Below are 14,133 nucleotides of genomic sequence, written 5' to 3'. Positions count from 1 at the left end.
CTTATTTCACAGATCACCTGAGCTTTGTTTTCAATCTTAGAACGCCAAGATTTTATCTTGGAAATTGATATTATTTAACAATTGAATATCATTCTTTTCTTGTGGATCTGACAAAGTTTCTTCTTTAGGCAGATTATTTCTTGTTTGATTTTAGCAACAACAAACTATAGCAGTAAAGATTAACCTAGCATGATTGACTCCTGACAACATATCTGCTGCAATTTACTGTAGAGTCTTTTTGATACGATGGTAGCACGTGAAGCCTTCTTTGAATCGTACGGAGATGGTGAAACATACACAGTATTTTTACAGATCTCCCTTTGTTGTCTATGCTACATCCACTTTTCTTGGCCAGTACTCCAGGTTGGTAGAATTTCAGTAGCTATATCTAGGTAGGTTGGACACTATTCCAGAAGCCTTCAGAATGCTGCACATTTGTACTTACTAATTTGCTAGATTTGCAGCAATACCCAAAACTGCATAATGATTTTCTGCGCTCTTCTTAGTCATTTGCGAAAGGTCCCTTTCAAGCACAGAATGATATTTACCTATTTTATTTTGATAAATTATGCACCTGGCTATAAAACACATCCATTTGTAAACAGCATACACAAATACAGACAAGTGTTCAGCAGACACAAATGAAACTGAGTATTCCTCAAAGATCCTTATGAAACACATATAGTTTGATCTTGTTTACTTTGGGTGGGGAGCAAAGAAGAAGATATGGCCCGTTACCTCTGTCGTTTGACATCTGGTTTAGCCTTCTGTAGGAGAAGGGCGATTGGTTTACCAACGTTATTGTGTTGAATACTTAGTTTGATGTTCTCTAACAAAGCATTCGTGGCCTGCTGATCTTCTGCCATTGTGGAAGATCTCTTTTCAGCAGAATCTGGGAAACACAACAGTTTAGATTACTTAAATAGTAAAGTTTTTTTTCAGGCTCGTAAACATAGGATTTCAGAAAATAAAACATATACAGAATCTCTACTCCTTTTGCAGAAATTTGCTGGAGTGGAAGGGCTTTGCCTGTTTATAGTCTTTGCTTCACTACAAAAGTGACAGGATGCATTGACTATCCGTGTGCAATACCTTTCATATGACAGAAGTACAAGAGATTGAAGAGTCTTCAGCTTCCTATGTTGCCTATGATAGTTTGTTATCTCAAGTTTATGGCTGTACTTTGAGTGAACTTTTTTTTTTTTCCAAAAAATAAAACAAAAAGAAAATAATAAAAAATAAAACAAAAAGGAAAAAAATAAAACAAAAGAAAACACTATCACATTTCTTTATCAAAGTCTTTCTTGGAAGCCTTGTCAAATTAATTGATAAACTTGGGCTACATACTGTAGGTAGGAGCAACACGGACACTGAACCAGAAAACGCATAATTAGGCCAGGCTGCAATAAGTTTATCGTGACATTATCATCACGATTTGTTGCTAACACTGCAACTTCCAGTATGATATTTAACTGTTATTCTTAGGAAAACAGTGACTCAAGAAGTAATAATAAGTCAATTTACTGGCAAGAAGTAAGGCATTTAGAAGTTACAGATCAGACGGCAAACATGGTTTGTAACAGTATATAGACGAACACAAGGCTAGGAATCATAATCGTGTTGTCCTGAGGTCTTCACCAAGCTGACACGTATTGTGGTTTACAAGTGTAATTTCCTGTTTTCCAAATATTTTCTGACCCTATTGTAGAGCAAATACTACTTTTCTTCCAGCATAGCATTAAAAAGAGGACTTCTGCTCCTTTATTTGCACAACTACATCTATTATGCATCTTCATTCACATCTGTATGCTTTTAGGATGCTTTTCATGTGCTATGTCCAAATCAATAAGCCCTTATTAAAACCAAGGGAAATAATGAATCTTATTCTGTGCTCTAACTAGAATTTTCTGATCAGTATGCTTATGTTTACGACCTTCAGGACAAACTCCTTCTTCTTCCTTAGGATCAGAATTGGCGGGCTATGTAATTTTTAGCATAATTCTTAACATTAGAACACAGATTGAGAAGCTTGGGACAACACAGGCATTTTCACTGACCATATGAAATAAAATTTGAGAGATTGCAGAAGCAGTCTGCTGACATGATGCCTTTCCTTTCCTTCTTTCTGAGGGAAACTAAGTAAACAAAGGCTGTCTTGAATCTTACTTTTATGACAGTCAAGTAGACTGCCAAATTTTCATACTGATGGGAACTGTGAACTTTCATTAATTTATAAAAACGCTAGATACTCTTTTGTATCACAGTCTTCTTTCTCACAGCTTGTATAAATACGATAAGATAAAGCAGTGAAAAATTCAAACTGGGTGAAGGTTATCTAACTACATTTAGACCAAACGCTCCCCTCGACACTTTATAAGGATATAACCTACAAAGATCAGAATATATACCTTTTCACACAGAGCAGGAAGATGCTTTCACAAACAATTTGATATTTACACTATATTAAGTACCTAAGGGATGTTAGTACCTTATTAAGTACGTAAGGATGCTTTATGTACCAAACAGCTTTACTACTTGATGGGATCTGTAAACTTAAGATAGTATAAAACAATGATTTCTTTCTATAGCCTGTTCCATTTGCTTTCCATAACACTTATTTTACTTACTGAAGTTTCTCCAAGATATATACAGGGGCTCCCCCGGCTCCTGGTGGAGGTTAATATTGTCCCATAGAAGATGGATGTATACCAGCTTGCTATCTTGAGCAAGAGATGTCAAAGGAAGCTAAAATCATGGGGAAAAAAATGAATGGTCAAGGAAAATCACTAACATCCTTGCTTATGTGTTTGAAAAGCTACTCTTTTAATGGTTTTGCAGACCAAAAAAGGTTTCCTTTATTCACACTCCTCTAGAGGAAACTACTTGCAACAGAAGCAAAGTATCTGGTATTCTGCCTGAACGTTGCCAGTGTGAAGCATTTAAAGAACAGTGCAAGAAGGCTGGCAGACACAGGTCTTGGTGTACTCTCTCAGCTTTACTGGGACAGAAGGGGAACAGAGCTTGCACTGCAATGCCTAGTGCCCATTTTTAGTTTATCTTACTGTAGAAAGATCACTCAGTTTTCTGCAGATATGTGAGAAAATACGTATGAGTACATATCCTAAACTGTTCTTTGTGCACCATCAAACAACCTACCTGTGTTGTACTACTTCCCATAATATATCTTAATATTTTCTGATCTGAGTAAGAGTTGATAGGCCTATACACGTGCTTTCTTCCCAACAACTGGGAAGAATCTGTATTTGGATAAAAATATTGACAATTTATTTCCATTACGGAGAACTGTTATGAGTGGCATGTCTTTTAGAACTATTTTATGAAAGTGCCTCTGGAATGGCTAATACAATAAAAAGTACTGGACACAGAAAAATTGCCACTATTATAGGAGTCTGAAGCAGCAATAGTCAAATATTATGTCTCATCTCATGTGTTTACCTGCTAATGCAGTGTATTTTTCCAATATACTTTAGATTTCATAGGTCTTCAGCAATATTTCTTGGAAAATCGTTCTGTGACAGGCTTCTAGATGGGTTTTTTTCGAAACTGGGGGAGAAAACTTTAAAATTGAAGTGCATAGAAGTAGGTAGGGGAAAAAAAAAAGGATCATGTGTTGTGTATAAATACCTGTGGAAGACTGTACACATACACAAATCACATGGGTATCTGAAAAAACATCTGCTCAAAATGGGAAAAGTAAAACATTTTAACTAGTGTTCCATGTTCTTTCTCTGTGTTCTTAAAATAATGAAACTTGGGAAGCTGATAGAGTAACTAATCCTAGATACCATTTCCATGCATGTGAAGGACAGTAAGGTCATCTGGAGCAGTCAGCATGGATTCACAAAGGAGAAGTCACGCTTAACCCATCTGATGGTCGTCTTTGATGGAATGACCAGCTGGGTAGATGAGGGGAGAACAGTGGACGTTGTCTACATTGACTTCAGCAAGGCTTTTGACACTGTCTCCCATAAAACCCTCATAGGCAAGCTCGGGAAGTGCAGGCTAAACGAGCAGACAGTGAGATGGGTTGAACACTGGCTGAACTGCCAGGTTCAGAGAGTTGTGATCAGAGGCACAAAGTCTAGTTGGAGGACAGTAGCCAGCAGCGTACCTCTGGGGTTAACACACTAGGTCTGATACTGTTTAACATCTTCATTAATAATGTGGAGGATGTGGCAGCGTGTTTGCTTGTACAAAACCGGGAGAAGCAGCTGCTACACCAGAGGGCTGCGCCACCATTCAGAGGGACCTCGACAGGCTGGAGAAGTGGGCATAGTTCAACAAAGGGAAGCGCAGAGTCCTGCACCTAGGGAGGAATAAGCCCATGCACCAGGGCAGAGGGCTGATCAACGGGAAAGTAGCTCTGCAGAAATGGACCAGGGGTCCTGGTGGACAACAAGCTGAACAGAGCCAACAGCGCGCGCTTGTGGCAAAGGTGGTCAATGGACTGCACTAGAGAGAACACTGCCAGCAAGTCAAGGGAGATGATTCTTCCCTCTGGTCAGCCCTGGTGAGGCCACATCTGGAGTGCTGGGTCCATTTCTGTACTCCACACTACAAGAGAAATACGGAGCTACTGGAGCGAGTACAGTGAAGGGGTACTAAGATGATGAAGGGACTGGAGGATCTCTCATATGAGGGAAGGCTGTAAGAGCTGGGATTGTTTAGCCTGGAGCAGAGAAGGCTCAGGGAGATCTTATCAATGAGCATAAGCATCTGAAGGGGCGTAAAGACTACTGAGCCAGATTCTTTGCAGTAGTGCCCAGTGACAGGACAAGAGACAAGCACAAACTGAAACAGAAGAAGTTGCATCTGAATTAGAATTTTTTTCTTATTATCATTATTATTATTATTATTTTTTTTTTTTTTTTTTTTACTATGAGAGTGACTGAGCACTGGAAGAGGTTGCCTGGATGGGTTGTGGAGTTCCATCCTTGGGGATATTCAAAAGCTGTCTGGACACTGTCCTGGGCAACCTATCTCCAAATGTTCCTTCCAACCTCAACCATTCTGTGAAACTCAGTGGGGTCTGAATAATAAAATCTTGCTATTAGTGGAAGAGAACAAAGAATCTTGGCCAGTAACTTAATAGGGTGATTACATATTGCAGTATGCAGTCCATATAGTATGGATTCCAATGTGTTGCATTTGTGATTTGCTACAGTTTTCCACAGGCTCATCCTGCTTCCTTCTAGCTGCCACCATTCTCTGTAAGGAAACTTACTCTCTGCCTTTTAAAAACAACAGCTTGACTAGAATTCAAGCCTTGTCTTTGCTTATAATCCCTTAAGATTCTTCGTGCAAAACAAGCCTATCTACTAGTATTACAGAAAACAGGAATCTATATCTTGTTATTAGATCCAAGCTACTCAGAAGAGATTTATTCACTTTGAGCTAAATCCTCTAGTTTAACATGCAGATATCTGCAGTTCTGTTATGGGGAAGACACTTACCTGCACTCCATCATTACAGTGTTCAGATGTCAGAATGAGCCCTGGTAAGTTACTAGGCAGATCCAATCGTCGGAAATACCAAACTAAGTTCCAGAAAATTATTGGATGTTGATTAATGAATTTGGATGTATGAATTACTTGTTCTCCCTCATTTTCCAGCAATGATTCAAGCTCCTTACGCAGTACCAAGGGGCTCAAGTATGGTACAGAAACAGGAAGAGGGTTAGGCCTTTCTCTTAAAGGATCCTAGAAAGACCAAGAAGAATTGTTATTTTATGAAGTCAAAGATTTTCTTCCAGTAATACTCTTCAGGGTTACTTCCCCTGAAAATCCCTGATTCCACAGTTTTTGTTAATATTTAGAAGAAGCTTCTGGAATTAGTGAACACACAATAGCTTTAATAGTATCAACAGTTTTGACTGTAGAGGTGTTTCTTATCCTTACAGAACAGTCACTTAAAGTCTCCTTTTCCTTTATGTGAAAAAAGGAAAATACTAATCTGTTTTAACTTCTGCTTTGAGTGTGCAGTTTCAAGTCTTATCAAGCTGTCTAAAGCAGTGGCAACAGAGATGGCAAAAATACGCCAGTGATTGTATTACGTATGGAACTAAAGCCGGAGTTCACACGTTGAGTGAAGACAGTTTTATCACAATAAAAAGCACTGGAAGAGAGGAGAAACTCCTTGTTTCACATGCAAGCATAATGTAACAGATTCAGTATTCCCTCTTACCTTCTCCTGTCTACCCCAACAGATGAGCCCGTTCGAATACTGGGGAGGGGTGTGAATAACTGGCTGAAACAAATGGCCTGTCACTCTTGAAACAGCACGTTGTCTGCGGTAGTGCGTTCAGTTTGTTGTAGAACTTGGGTTATTTTTAAGAGAATTTACAATTTCAGAAATAAAGAGTAGCTTTGTACCACTGAAGAAAGTATTTCAAAATTAAGTGGCACTGTTTGTACAGTATACTGAAGAAGCAATTCCTGAAAGACTTTCAGATGAACTGAATCAGGAAGACACCAAGATTTCTCTGCGATACATGGAAATACACTAGATCAGGCCCACAGCCAAAATTTGCAAGAATGCCAGGAGCAGAATATTATTATTTTAAGTTCATTGTATTAAATATTTTGCTATCAACTGATGTGTAATTTCCAAACTTACCACAACTTCTTGCAAACTATTTGGGAGACTAACTGTTGAAATGCCATGAGATGGTCTCTGGGAGAGATCAATGTTTTGCAGTGGACCTCCAACACTGTGGCTCCGAGTTAAAGATCCTCCCTTTTTTGATGTACTATTGGCAGATGTCTTCACAGTTCTGGGGCTTTTGCTCTGTTCTTCTGCCATGTCACTGTTTGGGTTTTAGAACAGAATATGCTAATGTGAAATTACAGCACTCCTATGGCAACAGAAAGGAAGCAGAGAAAGGCTGCTAAATAAGTATCCCAAGCCAATGTTCTCTGTTAAGAAGATACCATATTTGCCTGGTTAGCTCTGCAGGTTCTGGGGCGGGGAGAGGGGGAAGGTGGAACAAAACAAAACAAAATCCACACCTGAAAAAAAATCAAAAATTAAAACAAAAACCAAATGCTACACATACACCTCAGAACAACATGACTCTCTCTCCAAAGCAGCAGCTGGGTATAACCTGAGAGATGAACCTGGAAGTGCTGCAATTCCGTAATAGGTACTATTGTTCTGATACAGCCTTACCTTGCCTACAAATAGCAACATACAGTTTTGCCAATACACAGGGATCATTTTGTTCTGAGTACGCTCATTTTTACCTCCTCTTCCCTTTATGCTTCCTTTCTCTGAAAGCCATTAAGCACAATAAAAATGTTTATAGAAAACAATTGGTAAATTGCATGAAAATTAAAATGTTAAATGTCAAACTCATCCAAACAGAAAAATCAAAGAATTCAATCTTGCATTTGGCTTGTCAAATTTATTCAATACGGTTCAACTGCTTGCAGATTTGAGAATATTAATTTCATGCCCCTCCTAACTGAAATAATGCAACAACTACCCCTCCCCTCCGCAAAGGGCAACCAAAAGAAATTGAAAGGGTCTCCTTCCAAATAAACTGCAAACAGAAAACAGATTAATTTAGAGGTGACTTTCACTTCCAAGTTTCTCCAGCTTTTGTTAAAAATATATGACAGTTATAAGAGGTTAGCATACAGCAGTTTCAACTTTCCATTTCAGAGTATTAAGGCCAACTAGTACTACGTCAATTGAAGCTTTAATAGACTGACACAGGCTTTGGCCAGACATGCCCAAGATTTACAAGCTGAAAGATTATGAAAATAATGCCAATAAAACATCAACAGATCCCACGGAAAACTTCAGAGTTCACAGGAGCACTATTTCAGTTCTTTCCTCTTCCAACACCACCCCTTCGCCCTAAAGCTTCTTTTCTCAAACTGCTTCAAAAGCTTTACTGTTTCTCTGTGTTTTACTGTTACAGCAGTATTATTTGTCATGGAATACACGCTCAAAGGAAGTTTTGAGAGAAAGCCTTTGGAGTGCCTGAAGAAGAGTCCCAGCAAAAGGGCTTATTTTTCCCCTACAATGCTTTGTCCTGCTGCATTAGATTCTAAACACAAGGAAAGAGGCAACACTTAAGTTACTGTGCGTCTTTACAAGCTGGAGAGGTTTTAACAACAGTGAGCAGAAAACTTTTACCTATTACTCAGCACACTTAGAACATCTAAAAAGAATATGATAGCACCAATTACAGCAGTTACAATTACAGTCCTACACCATATTTGACATACAAGCCAATCCTCACTTTAGAAAAGGAGAAAAAAAACTGAAAGCGCTGATTCCAGTTCTACCCACCTCTCTTCAACTGTAGCGCTAGCTTCTTCCGCTATGGTATGACTGGACTGTGGGTGATCTGAAAAACTGATCAGGTCAGCAACGGCTGGACTAGACAACAGTTTCTGCTCCAGAGGATCCGTAGTTAATGGAACGTTACCACTCTGTAAACTATCTCCAGAGGTACTTTGCTTCAGAAAAAAGCTAAGTTACAACACAAATGGAGGGGAAGGGAAATAGGAAGGTTAAGACCTAAGTATAGTATCATTTGAAAAGTTAGAATTTTCTACATTTGCTTTCAGGAAGTAATAGAGATAAGGACGTGGCAAAGGCAGGAAAAACAAACAAACAAACAAACTGGACAACAGGACACAACTTTATCCTACTCCCTTCACCGAAACTTACATAAAAAAAGTAAATCAACACATACATAGATCTGGTCCACAATATATGAAATATTACTCTGGGGGTGGCAAAATTACAAATGGATTCTTAGTTTATAACTATTTTCAATCAGTCACCAATAGCTTGCACATCACTGAAAGTGGTTGTTATTTTAACAAAGCCGAGACTGGAAGATCGCACACCATTACAGACACGGCGTAACAGGAATTTACCTTGCTTTCCCGAGGTATTGTAAGTACATATAATATAGATGTTCTGTTTCAGCATTAAAGATAACTAACGGAAGCTGTAGTTCACAGCAGTAACAATTACAGTGAGGATCCATTTTATTTAGTTATTTTGAGATAAGTTTCAGTTCCAGTCTCCACAATGCAATTAAAAAGAGGTAAAAATATTAAGTTGAGAAACTTATAATAAATTGGAGAACTACTAAAGAAATAATAAGCTGGAGTATCTGTAACCGAAAACCTTCCCTAGGATATGCTATGGAGAACTGTTAGTTAGTTTAACTTGGGAGGACTTCTTTACTGCCATTTTTAGAACTGCTTCATGCACAATCCATTAGCTGTGTTTTAAAAACTAAATAAAATTAAAACAGATATATTATCTTCTGTATAATAATCTTATGAAGAACCTGTGAAGAGAAAGAGTTGTTTAAAAAAAAAAAAAAAAAAAAGAGCAACAAATCTGAAACTTCTCTGCTTTTTCTCTATTTTTGCTATAAGACTCAAAAGGTTTGTAAAATTTGTAATTAACAATGAACTGCAGTCACAGCCGTCCAATAGGCAGTGTCATACTCTAGCACTTCTAGATAAAACCGTCAGGAGATATAACTAAGATACTTTTCTGAATAAATATAACTGCACATAAGTGCAAAGGCAGAAACAAAGCATCTGTAAAACTCACTGACCTTGCAGAGCCACGCAAGTCTTTGAATTCAACTTGAAGTAAAGGTAAAAAAGTACTTTTACAAAAAGGACAGGTGGTGTTCAAGTTTGAATCATCTGCTGTCCATCCAGCCATAATTTCCTCATCATAAACCAAAGCACCACAAGCTCTACATTGCGAGCAGCTTGACATCAATACCTAAAACAGCAAAGAATCAATATTATCAGTTGCATTCTAGGATTCTTTTATACCTGGCTTTATAGGTTTAGTATCTACAGGAGTTTATCAGGTTAAGTTAGAGAACGGGTAGAGTCTGGAAGTATGAGATTTATTACCACTTTCTCACTGCAGTCAGGGTACATTAAGTTTTTCCACATAACTTTTATTTATGAAGTACAGGTACTAATCATATATTTTTATTAGGTGTTTTCAGACCTGGAAAAAGCAATTGCTCACCACCGTGAAGCCTTCAGCATATACAAAGTCAAGTGTTTCAGTCGAAGCAGATATGCTTTTTCAGAAAAAAACATTATAGTAAAAAAATTAACTTGATTCCTGCCTAGTAAAAGTCTCATCACTAGACTAGACTGCGCACTGGAGAAAGAACCATCAAAAACACTCCTGCACTAGCCGGAAAAAAAGTCCTACTTCTTATTACTTCATTGTTTCATCCTCACCAGAAACAAACAAAACCCCCCACCCACCAAAAACAGTGCCCCTTAGATTAATGGCAACATGTTTTTCTGTACTGTGCTGTGCCCCTTATATAACACAGTCCAGAAGTCTGACAGGCATAGATCTCCAGAAGATTAAACATAAAAGAAAATTATATGGGACATAAGAGAAACAACAACAGAGCTGAAAGACGAATAATCAAGGCAAACGGAGTTACCACTGGTATACCTCTTAAGTGTGAGAGCATCTACAAGCAGCAACTGAACAGAGAGAGGCATGCTAAATTGGTTACCCAGTAACAATCCATTTCATATATATATATGAAAAGAAGCTTCAAAGGGAAAAATAATGTCGCTTCCTCCTTAACTCTGCTGCATTCCCAGTTTTGTCCCTTCTCTCAATTGTTTCTTCCCTTTCTCTATGTAACACAGACATACTAAAGCATTTTAAAAAATCCCATTTTTTTTTAAATGTTAGTTCAGGCTGTGGCAGTAGAAGCGTCAAAAATTTGAGGTAAAAATATGGAATGTTTTGCGTTCTGAAAATTCCAACCACGGTTTAGCTGAATAGGTAGTCAGTGCATTCAGTCATATCAAATAATTATGTGTTCCATCTATGAGTTTATTAATCTTACCTCCATTGCATAGTTCTGGAAAATACTAGATAAACTAGTATTATGGGAAGAGCTGTGCTCTGACTTCTCAGAATCCAGAACTTTCATACTTCTTGGAAACAAAACTTCACCTGTACAGAAAGAGCAGTTAGGCCCTGTATTCAAAGAAAGAGTAATTCATTATTCCTGTGCAACAGAATTCTGTTTGACTAAGAAAGTGGTAACAGAAGCTCTCCAAAGGTAAGTGTAACTAACGTTATTGATACATTATAGTATATAACTGTTATGATTAACAACCAGGCCTAACAAACTGACAAAAGGAAAAATAGCATCAATAACTGAAATCTGAAAATACAAAGAATAAAGAAAGGCAAGGAGCAGTAAAGTGGTTCAATCTACACACTCCAGTAAAACTGTTCAAGGTTTCCTCAAAGATAAATCCATATATAAATAACAAACAGGAGGATACTATCAGGTACAATGCATCAAGTCAGCCAGGCCGTCATTGTGCCTAAGTAATGCCTAGCTAATGTTGCGGTAAAACAGATAGTTTTTAGGTACAGAGGTTATAGAGGGTTATAAAATTATGAGCTTTGTCCAGGAGATGGTTGAAAGAAGTCAGAATAAATTTACCTGAAGTAAATGGCTGGAATCAGTTTTAGAAAGGAAAAATATCAGCACTACTTACTGTGACAATCTCAGTTAACCTTTCCCATTCAAAATTACTGCCAGAGTCCCCTCTTCACAAAGGCAGTGCCTTTGTTTCTTCAGCTAAAACTTATGCCTGTGAACAAGTCTTACATATCCTGCTGTTCATGGCTGCCAGCATGGCTGCCATTTATATCTAGTTCTTACAATCCTCCTAGCCAACTGGAACTAGAAGATATATCTTCAGATAAATTTGACAGATTAACCTTTTTGACAGATGACGTCAGACAGGGCTAGCTGATGTCCAGGCCTCAGGATAGCTTTTCTTCTCTTGATGCAGATGGGTTTATGATACTTCTATTATTAAAGCACTACAAAGGGAGCTAAATCAAACCCCAAACTGGTTCAGCAAAATACTTTTTTGTCAAAATGAAAATCAAGTCTTATTCATTCTTACAAAGTTTTGTAAAACTTTAAAAACTTCAGGTACAACAGGAACTGAAAATGATTAGATTCACTTCATTCAGTTTTAGAACTGGAAAAAAATTGTCAATTTACTAATAGTTACATATTATTCATATACAACATCAAATCAAGCATGCGTCCAGTAGCGCCTATTCTGTGGTTATGCTGAGGGTTTTTTTGTGCGGGGATTTTTGGTTGTTTTTAAGACCTGGTTCCACTGGTTACTCAACTTTTTGGAGTTCTTGAACACTGCTCTACTTTTCTGTATTAGTATCAAGAAGTTTCAGCAAAGTATGATTTTACTTGACTGAGCAGGGTTTACATAGCTATAAAAATTACGAATCTTTTGATTACACAAACAGAGGAAGTATTTTCACACTTAAATCCTGTATTTTTTTTTTTTTAAATCAATTTTAATACTTCCAATACATTCAGCAAAGAGGGATCATTAGCTATTTGGTACTGCCAAGAGAAGAGTATTTATAGAATTTTACCGGATTGTTTGGTCTTATTCTAAGGCGTTGAAATAATTTCACGTTACCATAGCTTCTACCGTTTTAAAGGATTTCACACATGATAGTTACCTTATAAACAAATTATGAAGGAAATCCTCACCTGCTGTGTAATGCTGTCTTCCTACATCACCACTGCTACTGCTACTGCCAAGACTCGTAGTGCTTTGTGCAAGCTCACTTGCAATTAGCTCTGGGACTCCCGTTCTTGATGACAGATTATCTCCTAAAATATTATCTTCAAAACCAACAGGAAAGGTAAAGTCTGGTTGACTGTTTTCTTCCTTTAACACAACAACAACAAAATCAGTATTGCAGTGCTTCTAGATCCATTGTTTAACTTCCATCTTTATCATAATATATAATTCAAGTAGCAAATTAAGACACAACCTTAATGTACAGAATTTATTACATATAAGCTAAACCTGGGCAATCCAAGAAAAGAGCACTGAGAATACTTACCTGAGGATCAAACCGAATGACAACGAAAGTGGCAAGGAGATTTTTATTTTTTCTTACAAGGCGAATGCAAGAGAGGGTTTAGAATTTGTGATTTGGAAAGCGAACATTAAGCAAGAGAAAAGAAAGTAATCAGAAAACTATCCTAATTCAGTTTTGAAGAGATAAGATTTTGAGATAGCAATGAAACATACCAGAAGAAATGATCTAACAATAACACAGTAACCTCTCATTGTCATAGGCAGAAAACTGTCAAAAAAAATGTATGTAAAACGTCTATCGTGCTTAGTAGAAACGACCCTGTTGCGGTCAGTTAAATCCATTTCAAGCAGAAATAAAGCCAGATAGCGCTCTCTCTCTCTGCTTCTTCTTTGCAAGTGGATGAAAGAAGAGAGAATTTAAGAAAGGAATCAAGAAACCATCTTGTAAATAGCCTGAAGCTGGGAGACAAATGATCCTTGAAGTGACAGACTGCAAACAGAGAGGTTAGCCAGATCAAGTAGAAGTCTTCCCAAGAGAAAAAAATATGCCTGGAGACACAATAACAAGATGTATATGGAGAGGAGGAAGTTATAAAATGCACCCCTCCATCTCCATTTTGATTCATGTCCTTACACTCTGCAACGTTTTACTCTTAAAAAAACAAAAAACAAAAACACCCCTCTGTTGATCGAACATGCTCACACAGGAAACCTAACACTTAGTTTCCAAATTCCTGAAGAGGGCATTTACTATAGCTTACACTGTCCTTTAGTGCTTCCAATTTTAACCCTCACCAACCTAACTTCTTAGGTTTGTGGAATTCAGTTTGTCTTTGCAACTTTTTGGTTTGTTCGTTTGTTTTTTAAATAAGCGCAGAGAATCATATAACTTAAGATGACCTAATTTTGTCCTTACTGGGGCTTTTGTAGCAGTTTCTTAAACAAAGAAAAAAAATATATATTTTTTTTTTTTGAGAACAAAAAGTCAAAGTTCTAAGATTATTGCTTCCAGATTGTTTAAATTACTTTCCTCATTTCAAGTGGCGTTACAAAGCCACTTCTCAGACAAAACTTCCACACAGAAAAAAACACAGCTTTTCTTAGCTAATAAAAGTCAATACTTAATAAATATCTTATGGTTTACTCTTCTGGACAGAGAAGCTATTCCTCCTCTTCCTCTCACTTTGCC

General features: G+C 37.5%; 1 protein-coding gene across 5 annotated transcripts in view; it reads right to left on the bottom strand.

The window, feature by feature from the left end:
* DENND4C (DENN domain containing 4C) overlaps nucleotides 1-14,133 on the bottom strand; it is a 74,623-nt gene that overhangs the window by 1,945 nt on the left and 58,545 nt on the right. For 2 of the 5 annotated variants that reach the window (XM_068927411.1, XM_068927409.1), the window contains 8 exons: nucleotides 12,608-12,788; nucleotides 10,901-11,010; nucleotides 9,614-9,789; nucleotides 8,320-8,502; nucleotides 6,637-6,826; nucleotides 5,475-5,720; nucleotides 2,628-2,745; nucleotides 739-892 (listed from right to left, as the gene is read on the bottom strand). In XM_068927411.1, coding sequence (XP_068783512.1) covers nucleotides 739-892; nucleotides 2,628-2,745; nucleotides 5,475-5,720; nucleotides 6,637-6,826; nucleotides 8,320-8,502; nucleotides 9,614-9,789; nucleotides 10,901-11,010; nucleotides 12,608-12,788 — 1,358 coding nt within the window. Of the gene's footprint in view, nucleotides 1-738; nucleotides 893-2,627; nucleotides 2,746-3,456; nucleotides 3,565-5,474; nucleotides 5,721-6,636; nucleotides 6,827-8,319; nucleotides 8,503-9,613; nucleotides 9,790-10,900; nucleotides 11,011-12,607; nucleotides 12,789-14,133 lie in introns of all 5 variants that reach the window. The other 3 variants (XM_068927408.1, XM_068927410.1, XR_011137775.1) reach the window with 2 other exon arrangements.

The sequence above is a fragment of the Struthio camelus genome, chromosome Z, assembly GCF_040807025.1.
Source record: "Struthio camelus isolate bStrCam1 chromosome Z, bStrCam1.hap1, whole genome shotgun sequence".
Classification (NCBI taxonomy): Eukaryota; Metazoa; Chordata; class Aves; order Struthioniformes; family Struthionidae; genus Struthio; species Struthio camelus.
The sequence above is the reverse complement of the archived record's forward strand: the minus strand, read 5'-3'. Positions and strand labels throughout refer to the sequence as shown.